Source organism: Xenopus laevis, chromosome 7S (assembly GCF_017654675.1).
Source record: "Xenopus laevis strain J_2021 chromosome 7S, Xenopus_laevis_v10.1, whole genome shotgun sequence".
NCBI lineage: Eukaryota > Metazoa > Chordata > Amphibia > Anura > Pipidae > Xenopus > Xenopus laevis.
In genome coordinates, this window is record NC_054384.1 from 96659573 (window position 1) to 96683376 (window position 23804).

At 40.8% G+C, this 23804-nt stretch overlaps 1 protein-coding gene across 1 annotated transcript in view; it reads right to left on the bottom strand.

Annotated features, from left to right (window-relative positions):
* Nucleotides 1-23804, bottom strand: part of LOC108697776 (paired box protein Pax-6) — a 50425-nt gene that overhangs the window by 7100 nt on the left and 19521 nt on the right. Inside the window, exons 2-3 of the mRNA XM_018228146.2 lie at nt 20893-21079; nt 14135-14293 (exon numbers count right to left, since the gene is read on the bottom strand). Coding sequence (XP_018083635.1) covers nt 14135-14293; nt 20893-21013 — 280 coding nt within the window. The 5' untranslated portion in view covers nt 21014-21079. The remainder of the gene's footprint in view (nt 1-14134; nt 14294-20892; nt 21080-23804) is intronic.

The window sequence follows — 23804 nt, forward strand, 5'->3', positions numbered from 1 at the left end:
TGCTAAGAAACTGGTGCACTTGCAGCATACATTTTGTGCTTATTACTAGTCACACTTGGAGCATACAGATTTCACAAGTGTAAAGAATGATGTAGGAACCTTAATTATGAGATCGGTGTAACATAACAGAGAACTTGCTCCCAAGCAATGAAGATGTAAATGTAGAAGATATGTAAGCCAGTGGATAAAAAGCAAAGAGCACATAATCTACAAGGGCCTTTTTGTTGCTATGTAGCACAGTTCTTGTGTGATAATGATTTTAAAAAACTAGGTTCAAAGCTGAGGGCGAGGACTTCCAAGGTAATTTTCTCAGAGATATTACCTGAGCCACGAGCAACGCTAAGGAGACAGCGGGAGCGTAGGGAGATTAATGCGTGGCTAAAAGATTGGTGTAGGGAGGAGGGTTTTGGGTTTTTGGAGAACTGGGCTGATTTTTCAGTCGGCTACAGGCTCTTTGCTAGGGATGGGCTGCACCTCAATGATGATGGGGCAGCTGTTTTGGGAGAGAAGATGGCTAGAGGGTTGGAGGAGATTTTAAACTAGGTGTGGGGGGGGAGGGTTCAGTAAAAGATTCAGTGGTAGACAGGTTAGATGAGATAGTGGGCAAAGAAAGGGAAAATGGGGGAGGAGATTTGGCTAGGGATACTGTTAAGGATAGGGAGGACCACATGTCATATGTTCAATATGGTGCGAGTATTAAATGTATGTTTACAAATGCAAGAAGTCTGACTGGTAAAATGGGAGAGCTGGAGCTGCTGGTGATGGAAGGAAAATATGATGTGATTGGTGTGGCCGAAACATGGCTGAATGAGTCGCATGACTGGGCAGTAAATATCAGTGGCTATACTTTGTTTCGGAGGACAGAGGCAATAGAAAAGGAGGAGGGGTATGTCTGTATGTTAGGCAGGATTTAAAAGCTCATATAAAGGAGGAGGTTATGTTAGAAAATGAGGGGCCAGAAGTCGTATGGGTGGAGTTCTTCACCAATTGTAAAGAATCCAGCAAATTAATTGTAGGAGTATGCTATAGACCCCCTAATGTAAGTGAGGAGGAAGAGACAAAGCTCCTAATGCAAATAGAAAAGGCTGCTAGTTTAGGTAAAGTAATGATAATGGGGGATTTTAATTACCCAGATATTGACTGGAGCAACGGTACTGCTAGATCAGTTAATGGGAGCAAGTTTATAAACTTATTGCACGACAATTTTTTAGCACAGGTTGTTGAGGAGCCTACCAGAAAAAATGCTATTCTTGATTTAGTGATCTCAAATGACCCAGAACTTATAGCAAATGTGCAAGTCATTGAACCCCTGGGTAATAGTGACCATAATGTTATATCTTTTAATGTCTGGTGCAAAAAACAAAAATATACTGGGGCAACAAAAACCATGAATTTTGCCAAAGCTAATTTTAGTGCCTTGAGGGCTGCCCTACAGAGCATTGATTGGGGCATTAGGTTTTCAGCTAAAAACACAGAACAGAAATGGTTGTCCTTTAAAATGATATTAAATCATTACTGTTCTCAATTTATTCCCTTAAGGACTAAACGTAGAAGCTCTAAGAATCATCCTGTGTGGCTTAATACAGAGGTAAAGATGTTAATGGGAAAGAAGAGAAAGGCATTTAAAAACTACAAATCTGTAGGGACAGAAGCTGCATTTAATGAATATAAACACTGTAATAAATGTTGTAAATCAGCAATCCGGAAGGCTAAGAAAAGAAATGAAGAGTTAATTGCGGTGGAGGTGAAAACTAACCCTAAAAAGTTTTTTAAATATATTAATAGTAAAAAGATGCAGGTTGAGAGTGTTGCTCCATTAAATAATGGTATCAGTATGGTTGTAACAGATACAGATAAGGCAAATGTGTTAAATCAGTTCTTTTCTTCAGTGTATACAATAGAGGAGTCTGGGTTCACAGGCTCACTTAATAACTGCACGAATGGTTCAGCTCAATCTAGTCAGTGGCTGACTCAGGATATGATTCAAAAAGCTTTAATACAAATTAATGTAAACAAGGCTCCAGGGCCTGATGGCATACACCCCCGGGTTCTAAGAGAGCTTAGTTCAGTTTTAGACCAGCCCTTATTTCTGATTTTCTCAGATTCACTGTCATCTGGTATGGTGCCTATGGATTGGAGAAAAGCTGATGTTATTCCAATATTTAAAAAGGGATTACGATCTCAGCCTGGCAATTATAGGCCAGTAAGCTTGACATCTGTGGTGGGCAAATTATTTGAAGGCTTGTTAAGGGATCACATACAAAATTTTGTCCTAATGAATGGCATTATGAGCAACAATCAGCATGGCTTTATGAAGGATAGGTCATGTCAGACGAATTTGATTGCATTTTATGATGTGGTAAGTAAGATTCTGGATAGTGGGGGGCAGTAGATGTGATCTATTTGGATTTTGCCAAAGCGTTTGATACTGTGCCCCACAAACGACTGCTTTCTAAACTAAGGTCTGTTGGGCTTAATGAAGTCGTTTGCACATGGATAGGAAACTGGCTACAGGATCGGGTACAGAGGGTGGTTGTTAATGGGACATTCTCTACTTGGAGTAAGGTTCTTAGTGGGGTCCCCCAGGGCTCAGTATTGGGTCCACTTTTATTTAACTTGTTCATTAATGACTTAGGGGAGGGTGTTGTAAGTAATGTATCAGTGTTTGCAGATGACACAAAATTATCCAGCCCAATTAATTCCATCCAGGATGTGGCATCCTTGCAACAGGATCTTGACAAACTGGCAATCTGGGCAGCTAAGTGGCAAATGAGATTCAATGTTGATAAATGTAAAGTCATGCACCTGGGATGTAAAAATATCCAAGCCACTTATACCCTAAATGGGACTGCACTAGGCAAATCCATTATGGAAAAGGACCTTGGAGTCCTTGTAGATGATAAACTTGGCTGTAGCAAGCAATGCCAGTCAGCAGCATCAAGGGCAAATAAGGTCTTGAGCTGTATTAAAAGGGGCATAGAGTCACGGGAGGAGGGGGTCATTCTTCCACTGTATAGAGCACTTGTAAGGCCCCATCTAGAATATGCTGTACAGTTTTGGTCTCCATCACTCAAACAGGACATTATTGTATTAGAGAGGGTACAGAGAAGAGCAACTAAGCTGGTAAAAGGTATTGAAAATCTTAGCTATGAGGAAAGACTGGCCAAATTGGGGATGTTCACGCTGGAGAAGAGGCGCTTAAGGGGTGATATGATGACTATGTATAAATATATAAAGGGATCATATAACAATCTCTCTAATGCTTTATTTACCAGTAGGTCTTTCCAGCTGACACGAGGTCACCCATTCCGATTAGAAGAAAAGAGGTTCCGCCTAAATATTCGGAAGGGGTTTTTTACAGTGAGAGCTGTGAAGATGTGGAATTCTCTCCCTGAATCAGTTGTACAGGCTGATACATTAGATAGCTTTAAGAAGGGGTTGGATGGCTTTTTAGCAAGTAAGGGAATACAGGGTTATGGGAAATAGCTCATAGTCCAAGTTGATCCAGGGACTAATCCGATTGCCATTTTGGAGTCAGGAAGGAATTTTTCCCCCTCTAAGGCAAATTGGAGAGGCTTCAGATGGGTTTTTTGCCTTCCTCTGGATCAACTGGCAGATAGGTAGTTAATAAACAAAAAAAAAAAAAGGTTGAACTCGATGGACATGTGTCTTTTTTCAACCTTACTTACTATGTTACTATGTTACTATGTTACTATGTAAGTAGAGATATCAAATGACGCCCATGTCATTAGGGTGTACTTATCAACTGTAAAATATGACAATATCAGAATCACTGAGGAGTTCAGTGTCCATAACAAAGTATAAAGCAGAAGGTCTTAGGGTCAGTAATTGTTTAAACCAAGAAAACCCCCTTTATATAAGTGCAGCCATACTCCACATTCTCACCAGACACCATATTACTCAGCATTAGGGTTCCAGTCTGCTAGTCTGCAACCAATTGTTCCTAACACCCACACATGAGCAAGCAATTTATTCTTCCACAATAGAAATACATACAACAGAGAAAAATATTCTGCCCTCCTACATACGGCACGTTCTCCCTACCCTCACAAAACTACCAGTGGTGAAAAAACCATAAACTCTTCACTTATAGTAACAACTACATACACCAGCGCTCAAATTAGTGTCTACTTTAAAATCAGTAAAATACATGGATACAGAAGAGCTCCAACGCAAGCATGCTGAAAAAGGAAAGTACTGTTGGTAAAGCCTTGCATTTGCCTTAAAATCTACCCTTCCTTGAGTGATGCTCTTGGGAGTACACCCCTTGCAGCAGTCATTCCTAAACTATAAGACTTGGCCTACTAGAGTAGTGAATGGAGGCTCAGCCTAAAAGGAGAACTAAACCCTTAAAATGAATAAGGCTAAAAATGACATATTTTATATAGAACTTATTGCACCAGCCTAAAGTTTCAGCTTGTCAATATCAGCAATGATCCAGGACTTTAAACTTGTCACAGGGGGTCACCATCTTGGAAAGTGTCTGTGACACTCACATGCTCAGTGGGCTCTGAGCAGCTGTTGAGAAGCTAAGCTTAGGGCTCGTCACTAATTATCCAGCAGAAAATTAGGTTTGTCTGTAATATAAGCTGATGCTACAGGGCTGATTATTAAATTCTAATGCTAATTGCACTGGTTTCTGTGCTGCCATGTAGTAATTTTCTGTATTAATTACTAATCAGCCTTATATTGTGACATTTCTATTGTATGTGTACTGTATATTGTGAGTGGGTCCCTAAGCTCAGTTAGTGATAGCAGAACAGAGCATGTGCAGTGAATTAGCAGAAAAGAAGAAGCTACTGGGGCATCTTTGGAGACACAGATCTTTACTGCTAAAGGGTTATGGTTGCTTTGGGCTGGTACAGAAGCCCACAACATAATGTACAACATTTCTAGCTAATTCTTTAGCTAAGCTTTAGTTCTCCTTGAAGGCCATTTATGGTGGGATTTGGGGATAATGTTGTTTTGCAGTCCTGGATACACCCAAAAGCCCAACTTGGCGGTCAGTTAGGGTGAGATATGAGGTGAATCCATTTTGTTTGCCTAGTTATTCTTGGAACTAAGGCTGAAAGCTAATACAGCCCTTGTTATATCTGTAATTGTGTCATTGGGCCCTAACAACAAAATTAGGCGTTTTAGGAGGGTTTCAATTGTCTGACGACAACTACCTTGGCATGTGAATACTTTCTGTATTATGAAGGCAGTTACTGCATATTTTGCATATGAAAAGGACTCTTTGGCTCATTTCAGCCCTTCTCACCCTAACCATAATGGTGTGAAGTTCTAGCCACTCAGAAGTCATGTTCCAATACCTTTCACTGATGAGATGCAAGGAGATCAAAACAGACTGTCTGAAAGTTTGGGTATATGACTCTGAAATAGGCGGTATCTGCGCTACTAAACCAGCAGCTCTGGATGCAAAGTTGGCCAAAGGAACATTAAGGAGTCATTTGCATGTCTCCCATTAATTATGTAATTGAAGGCTAATGCCCCTAATTTTTGGTTTTAAGGAAATGCTATGGGTTTATTCACATGAGGCAAGTGAATAAATTCTGTTTTAAGAAAGCTATCACTGCACTGCTGAGTAAGAGCACCAACTCTAGCAGGCTGCTGCTCAGCATATGGAGCACAGGTTTCACAGGAGAAGTAGGTCTCCCCTTGGGTGCATTGTGGTCTCTGCCACTCACTGCACTACTGGTTCCTTCCTTTGTGTACAGTGATGGTAGCTAAGAGATATTCCGTACTGAACTGCATGTGCTTCCAGCTTACGCTTCCAGCTCTTGCTTGTGATGCAACTTGTCACAGTGTTTTCAAAAAACAAAAAGCTGACCCTAACTTGCCCTTCCTAAACAAGACCCAACCCTTTGAGCCATCAATTCTCTTGTCTTCAGACAGGGCGGGTAGGCAGGCCCAACTGCTTATTTATATCTGGATAAATATGTAACCTTATCAAGCTCAGTCTGAGGGACACATTTACTTAGGTCTGAACCATACTTCGTGCAACGCATATTCATTAAAAGGCGAAAATTCATCTCTGCAAATGAAGGCTGGTGTATGTATATTCTTTAGCAAAAATTTGTCAGCGCAAAGGTTTTCTTAATATTCTCTAGTGTTATTTTCTGAAAACTTCATCAACATACTCAGGCTTACGTCAATTTAAATATGGCGGCTACATAAATGTCATAGGTCATATGTATGTCTTTATTTGTGATGTTGGTGAAATTGCTGGTAGCCACTGATTATTAAAATTGTCCAAGGAAGCAAAATAAAGTCAAAAGAGATCCTCTAATATTCTAGACATGAGCCCACCCTAAAACAAATGTGACATGAGTTTCAAATGGTCAAAAAAGTGTAAACAACATATATTTACCTGTTACAAAGTTTAAACATAATCCCAGATTAAAATGTGAAAAAACTCCAGCGCTTTGTCTTTTTTTGAATACAGGATATGATGTCACTGACATAGTAATGTTGAGGATTCGCTTCATTTTAACAATTCACCAAGTAGAACCAGGCAAAGTAACATATTGGTAGCGTATTGGAAAGTTTACACTTCCATTTACTAAAGTGGTTTCAGTCTATAACATTAACACTCGAAATGCAGTAGCAGCCAGATTTACTACAAGGCACTAAAACACTTATAACATGTGGCAATTCTTTTATGAATTGAGTTTTTGCAAGGCCAAAAGTTGTGGCCATTTTATCACACTGCAGCACTCAGGAGCTTGACTAATGAGGCCCTATAGGTAAAAGCACACCTGCTAAATAAGAAGTAGAAGGGCGGGGGGGTGCGCATGCGCGAGCAGGGCAAGATGGATGCGCCTTGACTCTGCTCCGCAAGTATCCATGAGCTCCTAACCAACGGAAGCCGTTCCGACACATTGTACCTGTGCTTTTGTGGTGCGGCGGATTAGAGGCGGCAAGGCGGTTCCGTGAGTGGTCCGCCAGTGTGGAGACTTTGTTCGCGGAGGCGCTTGTAGAGGCGCTTTGGGCTCGGCTGCGTGACCTCGAGGCCTAAGAGGGGGACTTCCGGTTCCGGTCAGCGGCCAGTTAGCGCTTGCTTTGGCGCGGACGGCGGGTGGTTGGAGCGATCACTCCTGGTCCCCTTTCGGCTCAGACGATCGGTGTGGGTCCCGAGGCTAGGACGCTGCGAATTCCTCTGTCCCTAGAGGTCTATGCTGACAGGAAATGGCAGGCCGAAACAGGAACGCCAAGGCTGGCCAATCCTCTGGGCCAGGTAAGGCAGTAACCCCACAACGCACAGTTACAGATATGTTAAATACATCTAAAAGGGGTTCAGTATCACCTGTTGAGAGGCCTATGATCATGGAAACCCCTGAAAGTCAGGAGCCAGGGCTATTAACCCAGAGCCAGCAGGCATTGCCCATGGAAGAAGTACTCCTGGGTAAAATTAAAACTTTACTACAAGGGGAATTGGAATTAATGGCCTGCAAAATTTCAGCGGATCTTGCAAAACAGGTGGCTGAAATGGGCCAGAGGATTGCTGAAACAGAATCTAAAATGGATGATTGCATAACGGTCCTTGATGCACATGAGCAAGATATTGAAGCGATCCAAGCCCAATTAAAAGAAGTGCAAGATAGAATTGAGGACTCTGACAACAGATCCAGACGCAATAATATCCGGATAAGGGGTCTTCCGGAAAGCATTACAGATCTTAATACAGCAGTCACAGAGCTAATGCAGGCGCTAGTTCCAGATCTTACGCCAGATAGGCTAGAGATGGATCGAGTTCATAGAGCCCTCAGACCACGTAGGCCAGAGGACCCTCCACGTGATATTATACTCCGTCTTCACTTCCATCAAACCCAGGTGGCTATCTTAGCAGCCGCACGCAGCCAAAGTAAGCTGATTTATCAAACATTCCCTTTTCAGCTTTATGCCGACTTGTCTCCCACAACGCTACAGAGGAGAAGGAATTTGGGCCCGATTACAAGAATTCTACAACAACGTAAAATTGTATACCGTTGGCTATTCCCATTCCGTTTGATGTTTACCTACAATAATAAGCAATATTCAGCTTCATCACCAGAAGAGGGCCGTGATTTACTTATAAAACTGGGTCTAGATGATGCCTCATTGAAAGAGATCCCAAAAACCTCTAAGGCTTCACGGAAGATTTTACCAATGTGGGAAAGAGTAAAAGGGCCTGTATAGTACTATCCTCTATTCCAGTAACCAACGCTATGTATGGGCCCCAACTTTTACTAAGACCTGGGATTTAGGCCCATCTATCTGTTAAGAATTGATCCTGGATATCCTTTGATAAAGGCTTATGTTTAAGAGAGGGGGAAGAGAGGGGGAGGAAGGTGGGGGGTTCACCCCCCCCTTTTTTTTTTTTTTTTTTTTTTTTCTCTCCCTTCTCCTCTCCCCCCTCTCTTTGTTTTATTATATTACTGTAATTGATTAGCTTGGAGGCTACAGGCATGGAATGGAAATTATGTGAAGGAACCTTTGTCCTTAATTTGTTTAAGGGGTACAATAGGTCGTGAAATAAGTAGCTATCAAAAGCTCTCGATACGTGGGGCTTTTCCCCCTGTTAGGAGGGTTAGTTGGGTGGGGCTTCTCTAGTGTTAGGTTGAAGTCCCAAGCCTCCCCTCCACTAGATTTTTGGGATTATTATAAAGTATTTGCGGTAGAGTTATTAATAAGCTGGATGTATGTATGGTTTATATTGTTCTTGTGGTTTTTTTTTTTTTTTTTTTTTTCTATTATGCCTCAATTTGCAGGTCCAACTTCAAGAAAGGAAATGTATAGTACGTTCTTTGTATTAGGATTGTCTGGCATTGCCCTAAAGGGTTTGATACTTAGATGCCTGTCTTGGCCCGTAAAAAAGTGTAAACTGTATACCGTTATGTATAATAATGTCAATTAAGATACTTAGTCACAATGTCCAGGGGTTTAATTCACCGGTTAAAAGAACCAAGGCTTTTGCCCAATACGCAGCTTTGAAAGCTGACATTGTTTGCTTACAGGAGACTCACTTTTCGCATTCTTCTCACCCTAAATATTTTCATAAAAGATACCCCAGAGTCTTACTAGCAACGAGTACTACAAAAACTAAAGGGGTCGCTATATGCTTCCATGCTAGCTTATCAATTGTGATAGACAAGGTTATCACGGACCCCGAGGGAAGATACATTATAGCTAATGTCCACATTGGGGACTCCCCTCTTACTATAGTGTCTTATTATGCTCCCAATTTACACCAGTTGGGGTTTCTAACTAAGCTGTTTGACTCCTGTAAGCAAAATCAGGTAGCCCAGATGATCGTATGTGGCGATTCTAATATGGTCTGGAATACACACCTAGACCATCTATCTCTTATTGATAGGGGAAATACCGGGACTACAAATAAGCAGGTTGTAGAATTTAAGAATCTCCTAAGTTCGTCAGGACTTGTAGATGCCTGGAGAGAAATTAATCCGGGAACCCGCCAATTTTCCCATTACTCTGCCCCTCATAAGGTCTCTACTAGAATAGATCATATTTTTATTACCTCTCCTATAGTTACATCACTCCAATCAGCTAAAATGATTAATATTGGGTGGTCTGATCACTGCCCGGTATCGATAGGTCTGTCCCTTGCTTCTGCCACCGCTCCGGGCCGGCAATGGCGACTCAATGAGTCTCTCTTGAGCTATCCCGAGGTCGTGGCAGAAATAGGGGAGAATTTAGAAAGGTATTTTCTTGAAAATGCTTCCTCTGTGGCAACTGAAACAACATTATGGGAAGCCCACAAACCAGTAATTAGGGGGGTATTTATCAAGATAGGTTCCCAAAGGAAAAAAACAAGGGACAAAGCGGTTAATGTGTTGGTTAAAGAACTTGATAGGATATCAGAACTGTATATGAGTAAACCTACAGAGGCCCTTTTATCCCAGGTGCAACAAGCCCAAAGGAATCTAGATCTTCTCTTAACATCTAGGGCAGAGAAAACCTTGAGATGGGCTAAACATAAATTATATAGCTCCCTTGATAAGCCAGGTAGGATGCTAGCTCGGAAATTAAACGAGAGGGATAATCCATCCCCGATACATAGAATTAAGACTGCACAAGGCCCTATATCAGGGAACCCACGGAAGATAGCTGAGACATTTGAGCAGTTCTATCAGAAGTTATATACCTGCCCGGGCCCGTCTGGACCTGAGGCAATACCCAAATTCTTTAGAGATTTTGAGCTACCTCAACTCTCCCCTGAGCAATCCTCTTTGATAGAGGAAAGTATAACGGTGGAAGAAGTAGCATTGGCGATTAAGCAGCTCAACTCCAATACAGCTCCAGGCATCGACGGCCTTACCAATATGTACTATAAAAAATTTTCAGTTGAATTAACTCCATATCTAACTGACATGTTTAATGGCCTGAGAGGGGGACAACGATTTCGACCGGAATCTGTGCAAGCTAAAATCTCGGCCATACCTAAGCCGGATTCTGATTTATATGACTGTAAAAACTATAGACCGATTTCGGTCTTAAATACAGACATTAAGATCTTAGGGAAAATTATAGCAACACGGATTAATACTTTTTTCCCGTCTATAATAAATAAGGACCAAGTGGGCTTTGTTCCGGGGCGTCAGGCCTCAGACGCTATTAGACGTTTAATCCTGCTAACACAATATGCTGTCACTAAAGGGATTAAATCTATGATCCTTAAATTGGACATATGTAAGGCCTTCGATTCTTTATCGTGGGACTATCTTTATTACGTTCTCAGAAAATGGGGGTTTGGATCAAATTTACTGTCGTGGGTGACTGCGTTATATGCTGTGGTCAATATAGCAGGCTTTGTCTCTAATCCATTTCAGATCTTCAGGGGGACGCGCCAGGGGTGTCCCCTATCTCCGATTTTATTTAACCTGGCAATTGAACCACTAGCTATAGCGGTCCGTTCCAACCCAAATATTGCTGGTATTGAGGTAATGGGTCACCAACACAAACTTAGTCTTTTCGCAGACGATTTGTCCCTTACCATTTCTAAACCCCTTACGTCACTTCCAAATTTATATGGATTATTAGATAGATTTGGTAAAATTTCAGGGTTACAAATTAACCATAGCAAAACTGAAGTCTTAAATATTAATCTCCCCCATGATATGGAAAAGTTACTTAAACTAAACTTCGACTTCCATTGGCATCCTAATTATATTTCGCTATTAGGTATTAAATTGACCAGATCATATGATCACTTATTTAAATTTAATTATCCCCCACTGTTTAAGGTCCTATCCTCTCTTCTGGAGAAATGGAGCTCCCACCATATCTCATGGATAGGCCGTATAAATTCAGTAAAAATGACACTTCTGCCGAAATTGTTATACTTATTTAGGACTTTACCGATCCCAATTCCATCAGGACATCTTAAGAAGTTTGAATCCAAGGTATTAAAGTTTGTGTGGGCAAGTAAAATACCAAGAGTCAATAAAAATACTTTATTCCAACCTAAAGATAGAGGGGGGCTGGGTCTCCCCAAGCTATCCTATTATTATCAGGCTGCCCAACTAGCACAGATTCTTACCCTACATACCCGGGAGGATAGTCCTCATTGGGTGGCACTGGAAGGTGCATTTACAGGATCCTGCTCCCCTCTTGCACTTATTTGGAATCGAACAGATGGGAAATTTAAACAGACAAGCAGATGCTTACAGCATACCTTGAAACTCTGGGGTGCTGTTGGTAAACATATTCAGCTGAAAACTCCTGGAAGCCTATTGGCGCCCTTGTTCCAGAACCCACAGTTTCCACCGGGGTTACAAACATTCCGATTTAAGTGGTGGTTGGATAGGGATATTAGAACAGTGGGGCAATTATGTAACTCCTCAGGACCTCTGTCTTTACAGAAATTGATAGATAAGTTTTCGGTCCCTTTAACAGAAAGATTTAGGGCACAGCAACTGTATCATTTTGTCTCTACATATTGGCAGGTACAAGATGTGGATAATAGGGAGACATTTTTTGAAAACTGGTGCGCCCGATCCCCTAGAATACAAAAAGTGGTTTCTATGCTATATAACAAGTTTTTTGGGTCTTCTCCATCTTCAATGTTGCCCTATATGTCAGCTTGGCAAGAGGATATATCAAGGGAAATAGCCTTGGAAGACTGGGACCAGATTTGGAGTTCAATTAAAAGGTCATCTAATAATGTATCCTTACTAGAAACAAACTATAAAGTTTTATTTCGCTGGTACTTAGTCCCCACTCGTATAGCTAAATTTGTCAATACAGCAGACCCTAATTGCTTTAGAGGTTGTGGGGAGTCAGGTACAATGATCCACACTTGGTGGACATGTCCCCAGGTTAGGAGATTCTGGATAAGGATCTTCAACATGATCTACTCAGTCTTCGAGGTTTCCATCCCAAAAGATCCATTGGTGGCTCTCCTGGGTAAAAAACCGGATGCCCTCACTAATACCCAGTTTAGCCTACTTGGATTTATCTTACTGTCAGCCAAAAGAACGATAGCTGGTGCATGGAAGCAAAAACAAATTCCAATAGAGCCAGTTAAATCCAGAATAGATTGGATTATGTCCCAAGAGAAAATGATGAGCATCCTCCAGGATACTCACTCGAAATTTCTAGTAGTATGGAATCCTTGGATTGAATATAGGTATGGATCGGGAATGCCAGACAATCTTTTATCATTATAATAGTATAAAAATACTTGTTCATGTGTAAATGTAAGCAGTTGAGGTGAAATGTATAGTTTTGGACTGTACTGTATTGGGGTTTTTTTTTTTTTGTTTTTTTTTTTCCTCTTTAGGCACTAATAGAGATTCGATCACCATGATTAACGAGAGTTTAATAGAAAGGTCATAGAAACCCTAGAGACACGGGAGTTAGTAACATGTGCCCTTTTCGGGCCTCTACTTGGGCACGAGTTTGAATCTAAGCACAAATTTTTTTTTTTTTTTTTTTCTTTTCTCCTTTTTCACTCTCACCTTTTATTCTCTCCTCACATTTAATATTGATATGGGTCAGTTATATATGACCCTCTTAAGTTGTGGTACACTTGCTATGATACCTATAATAATTGTTTAGGCCCCATATAACGTCATTAGTTAGGGGAATACGGTAACGTCACGTTAACTGGGTATTTCACTTTTTCCGTTCCCTCCCCCTTTTTTTTTTTTTTTTTTTTTTTCTTTTCGTTGTTTGTGTTGTAAGATTAATACTATTCTGTAATCTACAGTATTGTGTCTTGTCCTGTTATTTGTGATTTAAAATAATAAAAAGATTGAAATAAAAAAGAAGTAGAAGGGCTTGAAACAGAGGGAGAGGGTCTCAAATATATTGCTGAAGAGAAACACATACTACTGTATATAGATAATTTATAGTATATTGTATAGATCAGTGGTCCCCAACCAGTAGCTTGTGAGCAACATGTTCCTCTCCAACCCTTTGGATGTTGCTCCCAGTGGCCTCAAAGCAGGAGCTTATTTTTGAATTCCAGGCTTGGAGGCAAGTTTTGGTTGTATAAAAACCAGGTGCACTGCCAAACAGAGCTTCAATGTATGTCGATAATCCACATAGGGGCTATTAAATAGCTAATCACAGCACTTATTTGGCACCACAAGAACATTTTTCATGCTTGTGTTGCTCCCCAACTCCTTTTTCTTCTGAATGTTGCTCACAGGTTCAAAAGGTTAGGGATCCCTGGTATAGATATTACTAGAAAGTCCTGCATTTTGTTGGAAGGCCATACTTTTTTGGTGGAGCATATATGATGGTGGAGGGGCCAGAGAAAACATGTTGTTGCTCGATGCTTATGCTGCTGCAGGGCAGACGCACTTCTAGAGATAAGGCCATGCTTCTAGACCCAAACAATGCTACAGGGGCAGAGAGCCTGCTGGATATGCTTGAGGAGCAGATATACTTCAGGAGAAGAAACCGTGCTGTTAGACAGAGCAGAGCTCTACACATGTGTATTGATCTTTTCCAAGAAAGATCGTAATTGTTACGTCTATGGCCACTTCTACAATTTAGTTTCTCTGTGTTAAGCAATCTTGTTCCATTCAAGAGAGAATAAAATGACAAGTACAGCCTCCCCCAACGTCTTTTGAACTTGGAGATCCAACTGAGGAGAGCTCACCTTTCTCTAAAGCCTCAATCTGCTCCTGGGTGAAAGAGGTTCTGTTTCGTTGAAGTTTCCGTTTTAGCTGCAGACGAATCTGAGACTCATCTAGGTCATCACTCACCGTCCCTGGCTGATGCTCAGAATGAAGACTGTTGTCGAGCTGCTGGCAACTTTCTGTGGGAGACAACAAAGATTCGCAAGTTCAGCTGTAGAACCACTTTCAATCACTTTGTTCAATATTAGTAATGCGCTGAAATACAGGGAGTGCATTTAAGCTCTTCTGTTGGTTTCTCAGACATTTGGCCACAAATGTTATACTAATGGCCTTCAAGCTGTTATGAGCTACAGTCTTTTCCCTGGTCGACATTATGCAGGACTATGTAAGATCTATGTAAGATATGACTAAGAAAGAGAAGTTTATTTTAATAACTGGCGTTTGAGAACATGGCACAAGAATGAAGAAGACAAGTGCAACCCACTTTACCCTCTAGACTTCTAGCTTGAAATGTTATACTTGGGGGCCCATTTACTTAGCTCGAGTGAAGGAATAGAAGAAAAAAGACTTTGAATTTCGAATGGTCAAATATGGCTACTTCGACCATCGAATAGGCTACTTCAAACTTCGACTACGACTTTGACTTCGAATTGAACGATTCGAACTAATAATCATTCGACTATTCGACCATTCGATAGTCGAAGTACTGTCTCTTTCAAAAATTCTTCGACCCCCTAGTTCGCCACCTAAAACCTACCAAGGCCAATGTTAGCCCATGGGGAAGGTCCCCATAGGCTTCCTAACAATTTTCTGATCGAACGAAAATCCTTCGATCGATGGATTAAAATCCTTCAAATCGTTCGATTTGAAGGATTTAATAGTTCGACCGAACGATTATTCCTTCGATCGCTCGATCGTAGGAATAGCGCTAAATCCTTCAACTTCGATATTCGAAGTCGAAGGATTTACATTGGGCAGTCGAATATCGAGGGGTAATTAACCGTCGATATTCGACCCTAAATATCTGCCCCTGAATGTCTGCTAATACTCAGTGGAAATACACTGCACTTAAATACAGGAATGACCCACACAAGGAAGTTGCCTAATTATTTATGATGATACATCAATATATATTGGCATCTCTCCTGTACCATTTGCATATCCCTTGGGTTTAGCAGAAGTACACACACCCTCAGAAAGTTTCAGACAGCAGCTGAGATTGGTTTATCTTAAATATTACATCAGTCCCTAATGGTCATTGCACAGTACATAGAATTATTTCTGTAGGACTTGCCATTGGATATACAGACTGCAGGGAATGCAATACCCCAAGCCGATGTGTCATTCATTTTACACACAGGATCCTTTGGGCACAAGCTGCTCACCAACAGAAGAAAGTATCAGCTTCAATCACTCTTGGTGTCAAAACCTGTCAATCAGTCGGCTCTGACTCTGACCACATGGGCCTTAAAAAACATGTGACCTGCTGTGTTCCAAAACACAACTGCTTGGCTCCGGCATCGAAAAAACTTTGACCCCGGTGTCAAAATTTTTTCGACAACGTCGAATTTTCACAGCAAATTCGCAAATTTATTAGCCGGCAGCGAAACTGCCAAATTCGCTGCAAATTCGGGGCTGCGGAATATATTCGCCCATCACTCCTTACTACCCAATTATTTGTTACCTTACTCAAATCTTGTATGAATCGCTAATTCTTGTTTGACTTAATAGCTTTTCTTGACTAGGTCTAGCTTGCTGCTTTCCCCATATACACCTTGTACAAGATTTTTTAGTGATCATAACACAACCATTCTTAGTTTAGTGTCTGCGTTTTACCTAGACAAACTGGCTACTAGTCAATACACAGTGCTAGTGGACTAGGGGACAAGGGGAAAAGATGGGTCTCTAGACAGATATGCATGACAAAAAAGAAGGCCATTGAACTAGACAGGAGGTATTTGCTAGTACAGGTATGGAACCTGTTATCCAGAATGCTCAGGACTTGGGGCTTTCTGAATAACGGATCTTTCCATAATTTGGATCTTCATACCTTAAATGTACTAGAAAATGATGTAAACATTAAATTAACTCAGTAGGCTGGTTTTGCCTCCAATAAGGATTAATTATATTGTAGTTTGGATCGAGTACAAAGTACTGTTTTATTATTACACCGAAAAATTAGTTTCGATACCTGTACAGGAAAGGTCATTGTATTTCACATATGGACTTTCTAATATTATGGAGGTTATTTACTAAACTCCAAATGCAAAAATCACAAAAAAAATAGATTTTTTATATATATAATATATATATATATATATATATATATATATATATATATATATATATATATATATATATATATATATATATATATATATATATATATATATATATATATAAAATCGGACTTTTAAAAAAAAAAAAACACAAATTTTTTCTGAATTTATTAAACCCAGAGGATGGAAAAGTCAGAATCTGAAAATCCGCCATCTCAGACCTGTTGAGGTTGCATATAAGTCAATGGGAGAAGTCCCAATGATTTTTTGATGTCCGCAGAGTTTTCGGGTGAAAATCAAAAAAAACTTGAAAATCGGATGAAAGATCTGAAAAAATCGTGAAAATCTGATTTTTCACGATTTTTTTGGATTATACCCTGCAAACAAAATTTTTTCGGGAAGGTGTATTAATAAATAAGCCCAAAAAAAACATGCAGATTTGGTCTGAGTTTTTTTCGGAAAATATTGAGATAAATTCGTAAAAAGGTGTTCTTGTCTGAGAAAAGGTATGGGTCCTAGTGGTAGAGCTTGGGTCTAGGGGTTGGGTTGAAAAAATAGGCCTGGTTTGGATTTGTGTTGGGCAAAGAAATTTTTAACTGTAGCATTTTGTCCCTTTTATTACATGAAGTAAGAGTATATTGAATGATAACCCTGCTAACTCACATTTGCCCCATATGTCCAGGGACAATCAGAATTGTTTTTCAAATAAACTCAAACTGTATTTCAATCTATGCTGCGGAAAGTTATTTATAAATAACATGTAAACTGCGTCCCCTCTAGTTACACCTCTCACTCAAGCCACAATAGGCGTGTCACACATTGAACATACCCATTACCATCATTTCATGCTATTTGCCGTGTGAAGTCAAGATGATGGTTAATACTTGGTTTGTTTATCAAAATCAAGTTTTTGCAAGTGTTTTGCGGGGGGGGGGGAGCAGAAGCTATAGTTAAAGATTAATTAAAAACAAACTAACACTCCAAAAGTGGTCTAAGTAAAAAAAATCTGACTACATGTTCTTAGATAGAAGAAGCAAAAAGCTACAGAAATTTGCAGCTGTGCAAGTGAAGCAATGAGCATGACGTCTTCCTGCCAGAACCGCAGAATGGCACCACAAACATATAAAGGCACAGTAACATAATATAAAGACTTGCAATATGGCCAGGGATTCATTAAACCTCGGTAATGACTCAGTGCAGATTAAAAGATAAAGAGCAAGTCTGTGCTTCCGCCCTGAATGACAACCATACAACATGGAGACTTGAATGCCTTTGCAGGTAATAAATGCATGTATGGAATCACAGAACCCATTTTACAGAAGGGAGTATTATAATAATGGGTAGGGCTAACATCCCCATAGCTATGAGAAAACTTTGCACAAGTTGTTGGAATACTCAAACATAACATCATTAAAGGGGGTTGGACATTGAAGATGGAGATCATCTTCAATGTCCAAGATGGGGATCAGCCAGCGTCAGCTTCGCACCACTTTGCCAGGTGCAAATGCGATACGAATATGCTAATTCACTAAGATGCAAAATTTTGTCCTGAGCATTAAACGCTGGCGATTTTTCGCTAGTGTTACTTCGGCAGTGTGAGCATTTCATAGTGAAGATGCGCTAGTGTTCATTTGTGCCTACAGAAAATTCGCTAGTGATCTTGCGCTTAGGTCACTTTGCATAGGGCAGGAAATTTAAAGTTGGATGGGCATCTTTATTATAAATGTTGCTGCAAATGCTTGAAGTTACCACTTTTTATTACACTTGTCCAGGGAACCTTAATAAAGGCAAGAGAGTTAATATAATGCCCTACACATGAGCCCACTGTAAAATTAATGTTATAAAATGTGTGGAGAAAACCGGTAACCCAAAAAAAAGTTAGGACTTTTGCAGCCAATCCCACTTAAAAAAAGGAAAAGTCGCCAGCTTTTTTTGAACGTTAATACATTTTCGGCACACTGGATATGATGTAAGTGACAGAAGATTGAGGAAGATCTAGCTGCTTTTTAGCACTTTGCCTGGTCTGAGGTGGCAAAGTCAACTCTGGCAAAAGAGGTAACGTTTAGTAAAATATGCACTTTAGAGAATTTGCGGAGTAACGATCGTTCGTCAGAGTGAAAAGGTCGCCTGGCGATAGAGTGCGAATGAACACTAGCGACCCGTTCACTAACAAATTGGCGCCTGCGCCGTTAGTGAATTGGCAATGTCCCTGTGGGTGGCAATGCTGGCTAAAAGTCACTAGCGTTAGCCACTTCGCCCTTTAGTGAATCTGCCCCTAGGTCTCTGTGCAGGCCAGTCAATTCTTTCACTCCCATCTCAGCAAACCAATTATGCACCGACCTTGCTTTGTTTATGGGGGCATTATAGTGCTGAAACAGGAAAGGACCTTCCCAAAAACTTTTGCCACATAGTGGGAGACATAGAATTGTTGAATGTTGAAGCTTACTTTCACTGTAACCAGGGCCCGAACCCAAACAGTGGAAATTAACTCCTGACCATTACTTCTCTTTAGCAAATTTACCTACCTGTAATGTGCATTCGGGTAGGTTGTGTTTTCATGGTGCCCACCAAACTAGACTCAAAAGCACATCACTCCACTGAACTTATTTCCCCTTCTTAAGAATTCAATTGTTACGCCCTTTACACCAATGTTGCCGACACAGCTTGCTCATGGAGGTGTTAGACTTGAATTTGGCCATGAGAAAGTCTCCTAAAATGCCTGGTAGTGTTCCCTATAACTGTAGTTGATATGTGTGTGTGACCTGATACAGGGCCGGATTTACATAGAGAGCGCCCCTAGGCCCACTGCCGTTCGTCGCCCCTGTCCTCTCCCCTTTATTCGTGCAAATTTTCATCATCAATGGGGAAATTTAAAAAATCATTGTATCTCCAACGCATCCCCAGTGTTTTTGAACCAATGTGGGTGTGGTTGGGCAGGATACCGCCCCCCTAAAATCCTGCCACCCTAGGCCCGGGCCTAGGTGGCCTTTCCACAAATCCAGGCCTGACCTGATACACTTAGCTGTGAAATCTATAGGCTCACTCCTGACTATAGGTCGCTAGAAAGATCATTCATTTTCTCTACTAACAGTAAGAGCTAAATCGTCAGATATACAGGTAGAAACAGATTCACAATTAACGTTTGGCCAGTGTTAATGATAAAAATCTTCCACCTTGGCCAATCTAGAAGTTCAAGTCTTTTGTCCATATGAATCATCTCATCTTCGTTTCAGATAATATATGTGTGTGTATGTGTGTGTATGGCCACATTTAAGTATTTGGGGAATGCAGTGGTGCTTATGTCTGGTGCAGCTTTGGACACTGATTATATGGGTTATATGTTATATATTAGGGATCAGCCGAATCCTTCTGCCCGGCCGAACCGAATCCTAATTTGCATATGCAAATTAGGGGCAAGAAGGAAATTGCGTGACTTTTTGTCAGAGTAAAAGGAAGTAAAAAAAATTTCCCCTTCCCAGTCCTAATTTGCATATGCAAATTAGGGTTCAAATTCAGTTCGGTATTCTGCCGAATCTTTCGTCAAGTATTCGGGGGTTCAGCTGAATCCAAAAAAATGCATTCAGTGCATCCCTAGTTGCTATAAAGTACTTGGCAGTACAACCTACTGCAGAGTGTCTCCCTACAATGTCAGCTCTGATATAATAAGCTCACCTCAAGCCCCATTATAATCCCCTTGACCTCTCCAAACAGCTCAATACTGTTTTTTTTTTAAAACTCATCCATCATCTAGGTATGACTATTTCTCTCAACATAGTACTAATACCCAGGGGCCTTTTCCCACTAAATATGCATGGCACAATTTCAGGCGTGTTTATGTGTGCTGTGTGCATCAAAAAAGGTTCTTCCCTGAAACATGTTATGAGGAATGGCACAATGAACGTACATTCACATGGAACAGTCTCCTGCTGTTGAGCCTTTTTGTTCGTATTAATTTTAACTTTTTGTACTTTATTACCCTGCAGTGGGGGGGGGGGGAGGTAAGGAACTAAGACCATAAAGCTGGTCATAGATGTTCAGATTTTATTCTAGGTCTGATGAACGATCGTGCGTTTCAGTCTCCCGATCAACAACTAAACATTCACATTAAATAAAGTAGGAAAAAGAACAGATCAAACAATGTTTTAGCCCTGACAGCAATCATACAAAAGTTATGTCCGACAAATAGTAGTGACAGTCACCCATTGATCCATTGATATCGTCAGATAGGCAATACATGCAGAGATATTATCCAACATAAATCTTTAAACCTGTCCGATTGACTAAACAACCGATTGCCATGGTACAAAAATGACAGGTCGCTCCTCACTTGATCCAAAAAACGTACGATTTAATCTTTGCGTCTAGGACTTAAGGCTAGTTATGTACCAATATAAGGCATAAATCTTTCATTAGTTCCATATGTCTTACCAAAACATCACATCAAGGAAATGGCGCAATCAGTGACGTGTTGAGGACAAGTTTGATGAAGGAAGACTCACCAATTGTTGGGTTGGACTGCCCAGTCACAATATTGTCCTGATACCAGTCCTGCTGGCCACCCCAAGCTCCGTTCTGTATGTTCAGCATTCTGATCTTGAGGTCCGTGCCATCAGCCCCCATGGAACAACCACTGAGCTCAGAAGAGGGACATCAAGCAGACATCTTGCTCAGGCAGTTTTAGGAAGACTACGAGTGAACAGAACAGAAGCTACTAAGTTATTCATTCTTACTTTTAAACAATAGAAAAAACAGCAATTCACCTATTTGTTGCTAAGGATTCTGCAGACAACTATAGTTTTGTTTTTCTGAAACACAAAAATACAAGCCATAGACCAGTGCTGTCCAATTTATATGGTACAGAGGTCCGGAATTTTTCTAATCTACATGGTGGAGGGCCGATAATGGAAGCCACTCCCTGTTTTTAGACCACACCCACTTTAAACCACAACCATGTTACCGCAAGACCATGTCCACATTAATAGCACACCAAAAAAACCAGATGGTTGGTGCTCAGTGCAGGGATCAGGGCCGGAACTAGGGGTAGGCAGAGTAGGCGACTGTCTAGGATGCCATCATTGAGGGGCAAACTTTTAATGGGGGGTTTTTTCATTTTTTTTCAAGCTTTTATTTAATAATTTGTTTCAGTAATCATGGTCACTCAGTCAGGTGGAATCCCCCTCCTTCACTGGTGGCCTGCTTGGTGTGGCTCTCGCTGCTCTCAGCCTTGCACAGTTGCACTGAACTGAAGACATTCTTTCTATTACTGTAAAGTGTGAAGCTTCCTGCTGGCACAGCCAGGTACAGATTTGGGGGCCATATATTTGCTGTTGCAGCTGGGCTGGGCGCTGGCACAGGTACATAAATACTTGGGGGCAATATGATGTGATCAGATTTATTTTTGGCTGCTGCTGACACAGGTAAAGATTGGGGGCAATATGATGGCTGCAGGAGGGCTGTATGATGGATGGCTGCTGAGCTTGCTGGTACAGGTACAGGGGGCAGTAATATAAATGAAAAAGTGTTGTACATTTTCTTGCTTTCTTTATTTAAAAACCATCATGGTAAGGAGGTAAATGGTAATGCAGGACAGGGGGGTGCTGATTGAAGCTCTTGCCTAGGGTGCCAACCTACCTTGGCCCAGCACCGGCAGGGATGCCACTCATAAGTGAAGTCATATTAAGACATACCCTTAAATCCATATGCCTCCTCCTCCCCTGTGTATAATACAGTACCCCAGCATATGATTGAACACCTTAGGGGCGACTAACAGTAATTTCCAAATGCTAACAAACCCCCAGAACAAATACCAGGCTTATGTTCCATAGGGATCATAGGTCAGGCAGAGTATGGTAAACACAGGGTGCAAAGAGCAGGCAAAGTATGACACACACAGGGAGCATAGGGAAGAGAGAACAGAGCAGGAGACAGGAATCAGGACCAGTCTAATATGTACTACATACAGTGCTGGTGCCCCATTAGTATTTTGTATAAAGTGTGAACAGGTGAACAATGTGGGCAGTTTCAGTCTGGGTCTCCGGTGTGAACAGATACGAAAATAAATTGGTGGAGGGCACTCCTAATATTCACAATAGAAAAAAATACGTTTTTAAGGTATATGAGGTGCAAATAATTCTGAATTCCCCTTGACAAAGGCTTTAGTGCCAAAACTTTGGGGTGTTCTCATTTTTGGCAAGTGTATCTGCTCCCTGTGGTTTGTCTCTTTTTGCCTTGATCTTGTTACTTGGTGGTATGTGTATTTCTGCTAATACTGTTGTATTTGAAAAACGTTTTATTTGCCAATTACTATAAAAAAAAAAAATAATACGACCTTTGTCTACTAAGTCTCATTGAGTGCGCAACCCCTCTCCATTTCTATCTCAGGTAGAACATTACAGGGTTTTAGGGTGTGAACAATAGATGTGTCACAAGTGTGAACAATACAGGGGGGATTACATGTGTGAATTTGAGGTTTAAACAATGCAGGGCCATTTAATCTCTGTAGTGATACCTTTTAAAGATTACAAATGGTAATCGAACACAGCAGGCAGACTTTGATGTGGAGGCTGCGGCCCATGGGCCGCCAGTTGGACAGCCCTGCCATAGACCATGATATTTGCAACCCATTACAAAAAAAGGATTAATTTATAAAATGCAAGGGCTGAAATGGACACAAAGGTAAACCAGGCATTATTCTAAACTGGCAGGAATTCCAGGGACCCCTTAGAATGTTGCACCAATGTGTGGCTGACATACGTTTAGGGAATAGCACACTAGTGCAGTTATTGACTCCACATGCCAGAAGTAGACAAATGCAGTAATAAGCCCATGCATGCATCTCAGCAGAAAGCACATTTTTTTCCAAAGTTTGAATGTTTTTTTTTATGAAAAGTCAAATATGGCACAAAGCATTTTTAGTCTCTTTTGAGTTTTGAGAGAAAAAATGTTTTTTCCCATTGAAATAAATTGTCACCAAAAATAGTAAATTGAGGGGGAAACACATTTTTCAAGATTTTCTACTAAATTTGAGTAATATAGCATTTACTGGCTCCTAATGACTAAACCAATGAACTAGGAATGAATGAATGAAAGCCTGTTCAGCCATTGGTTCAATTTGAAGATTGTCCTGTTTAAACTCAGTTTACGGGTCTGCGGCTGTATGTTGACCCTGGAACAAATTTGCCTGATGTTTGTCAGTACTTTGTGTGGACGGTAATTATTCAAGGCCTGACCATGGAAGTTTCCCCTTACTGGCTGCGGGTAATGACCTTATAGTACATAGATATCAGCCGGTTTGTTTGTGCCACTATACATGTACTGGAAATTGTATGAAATGGTACATGTATGGCCACACTAGGGACAGATTTATCATTGTGGGAACATTTTTTTTTTTGCCTATGCGAAACATTTTTAT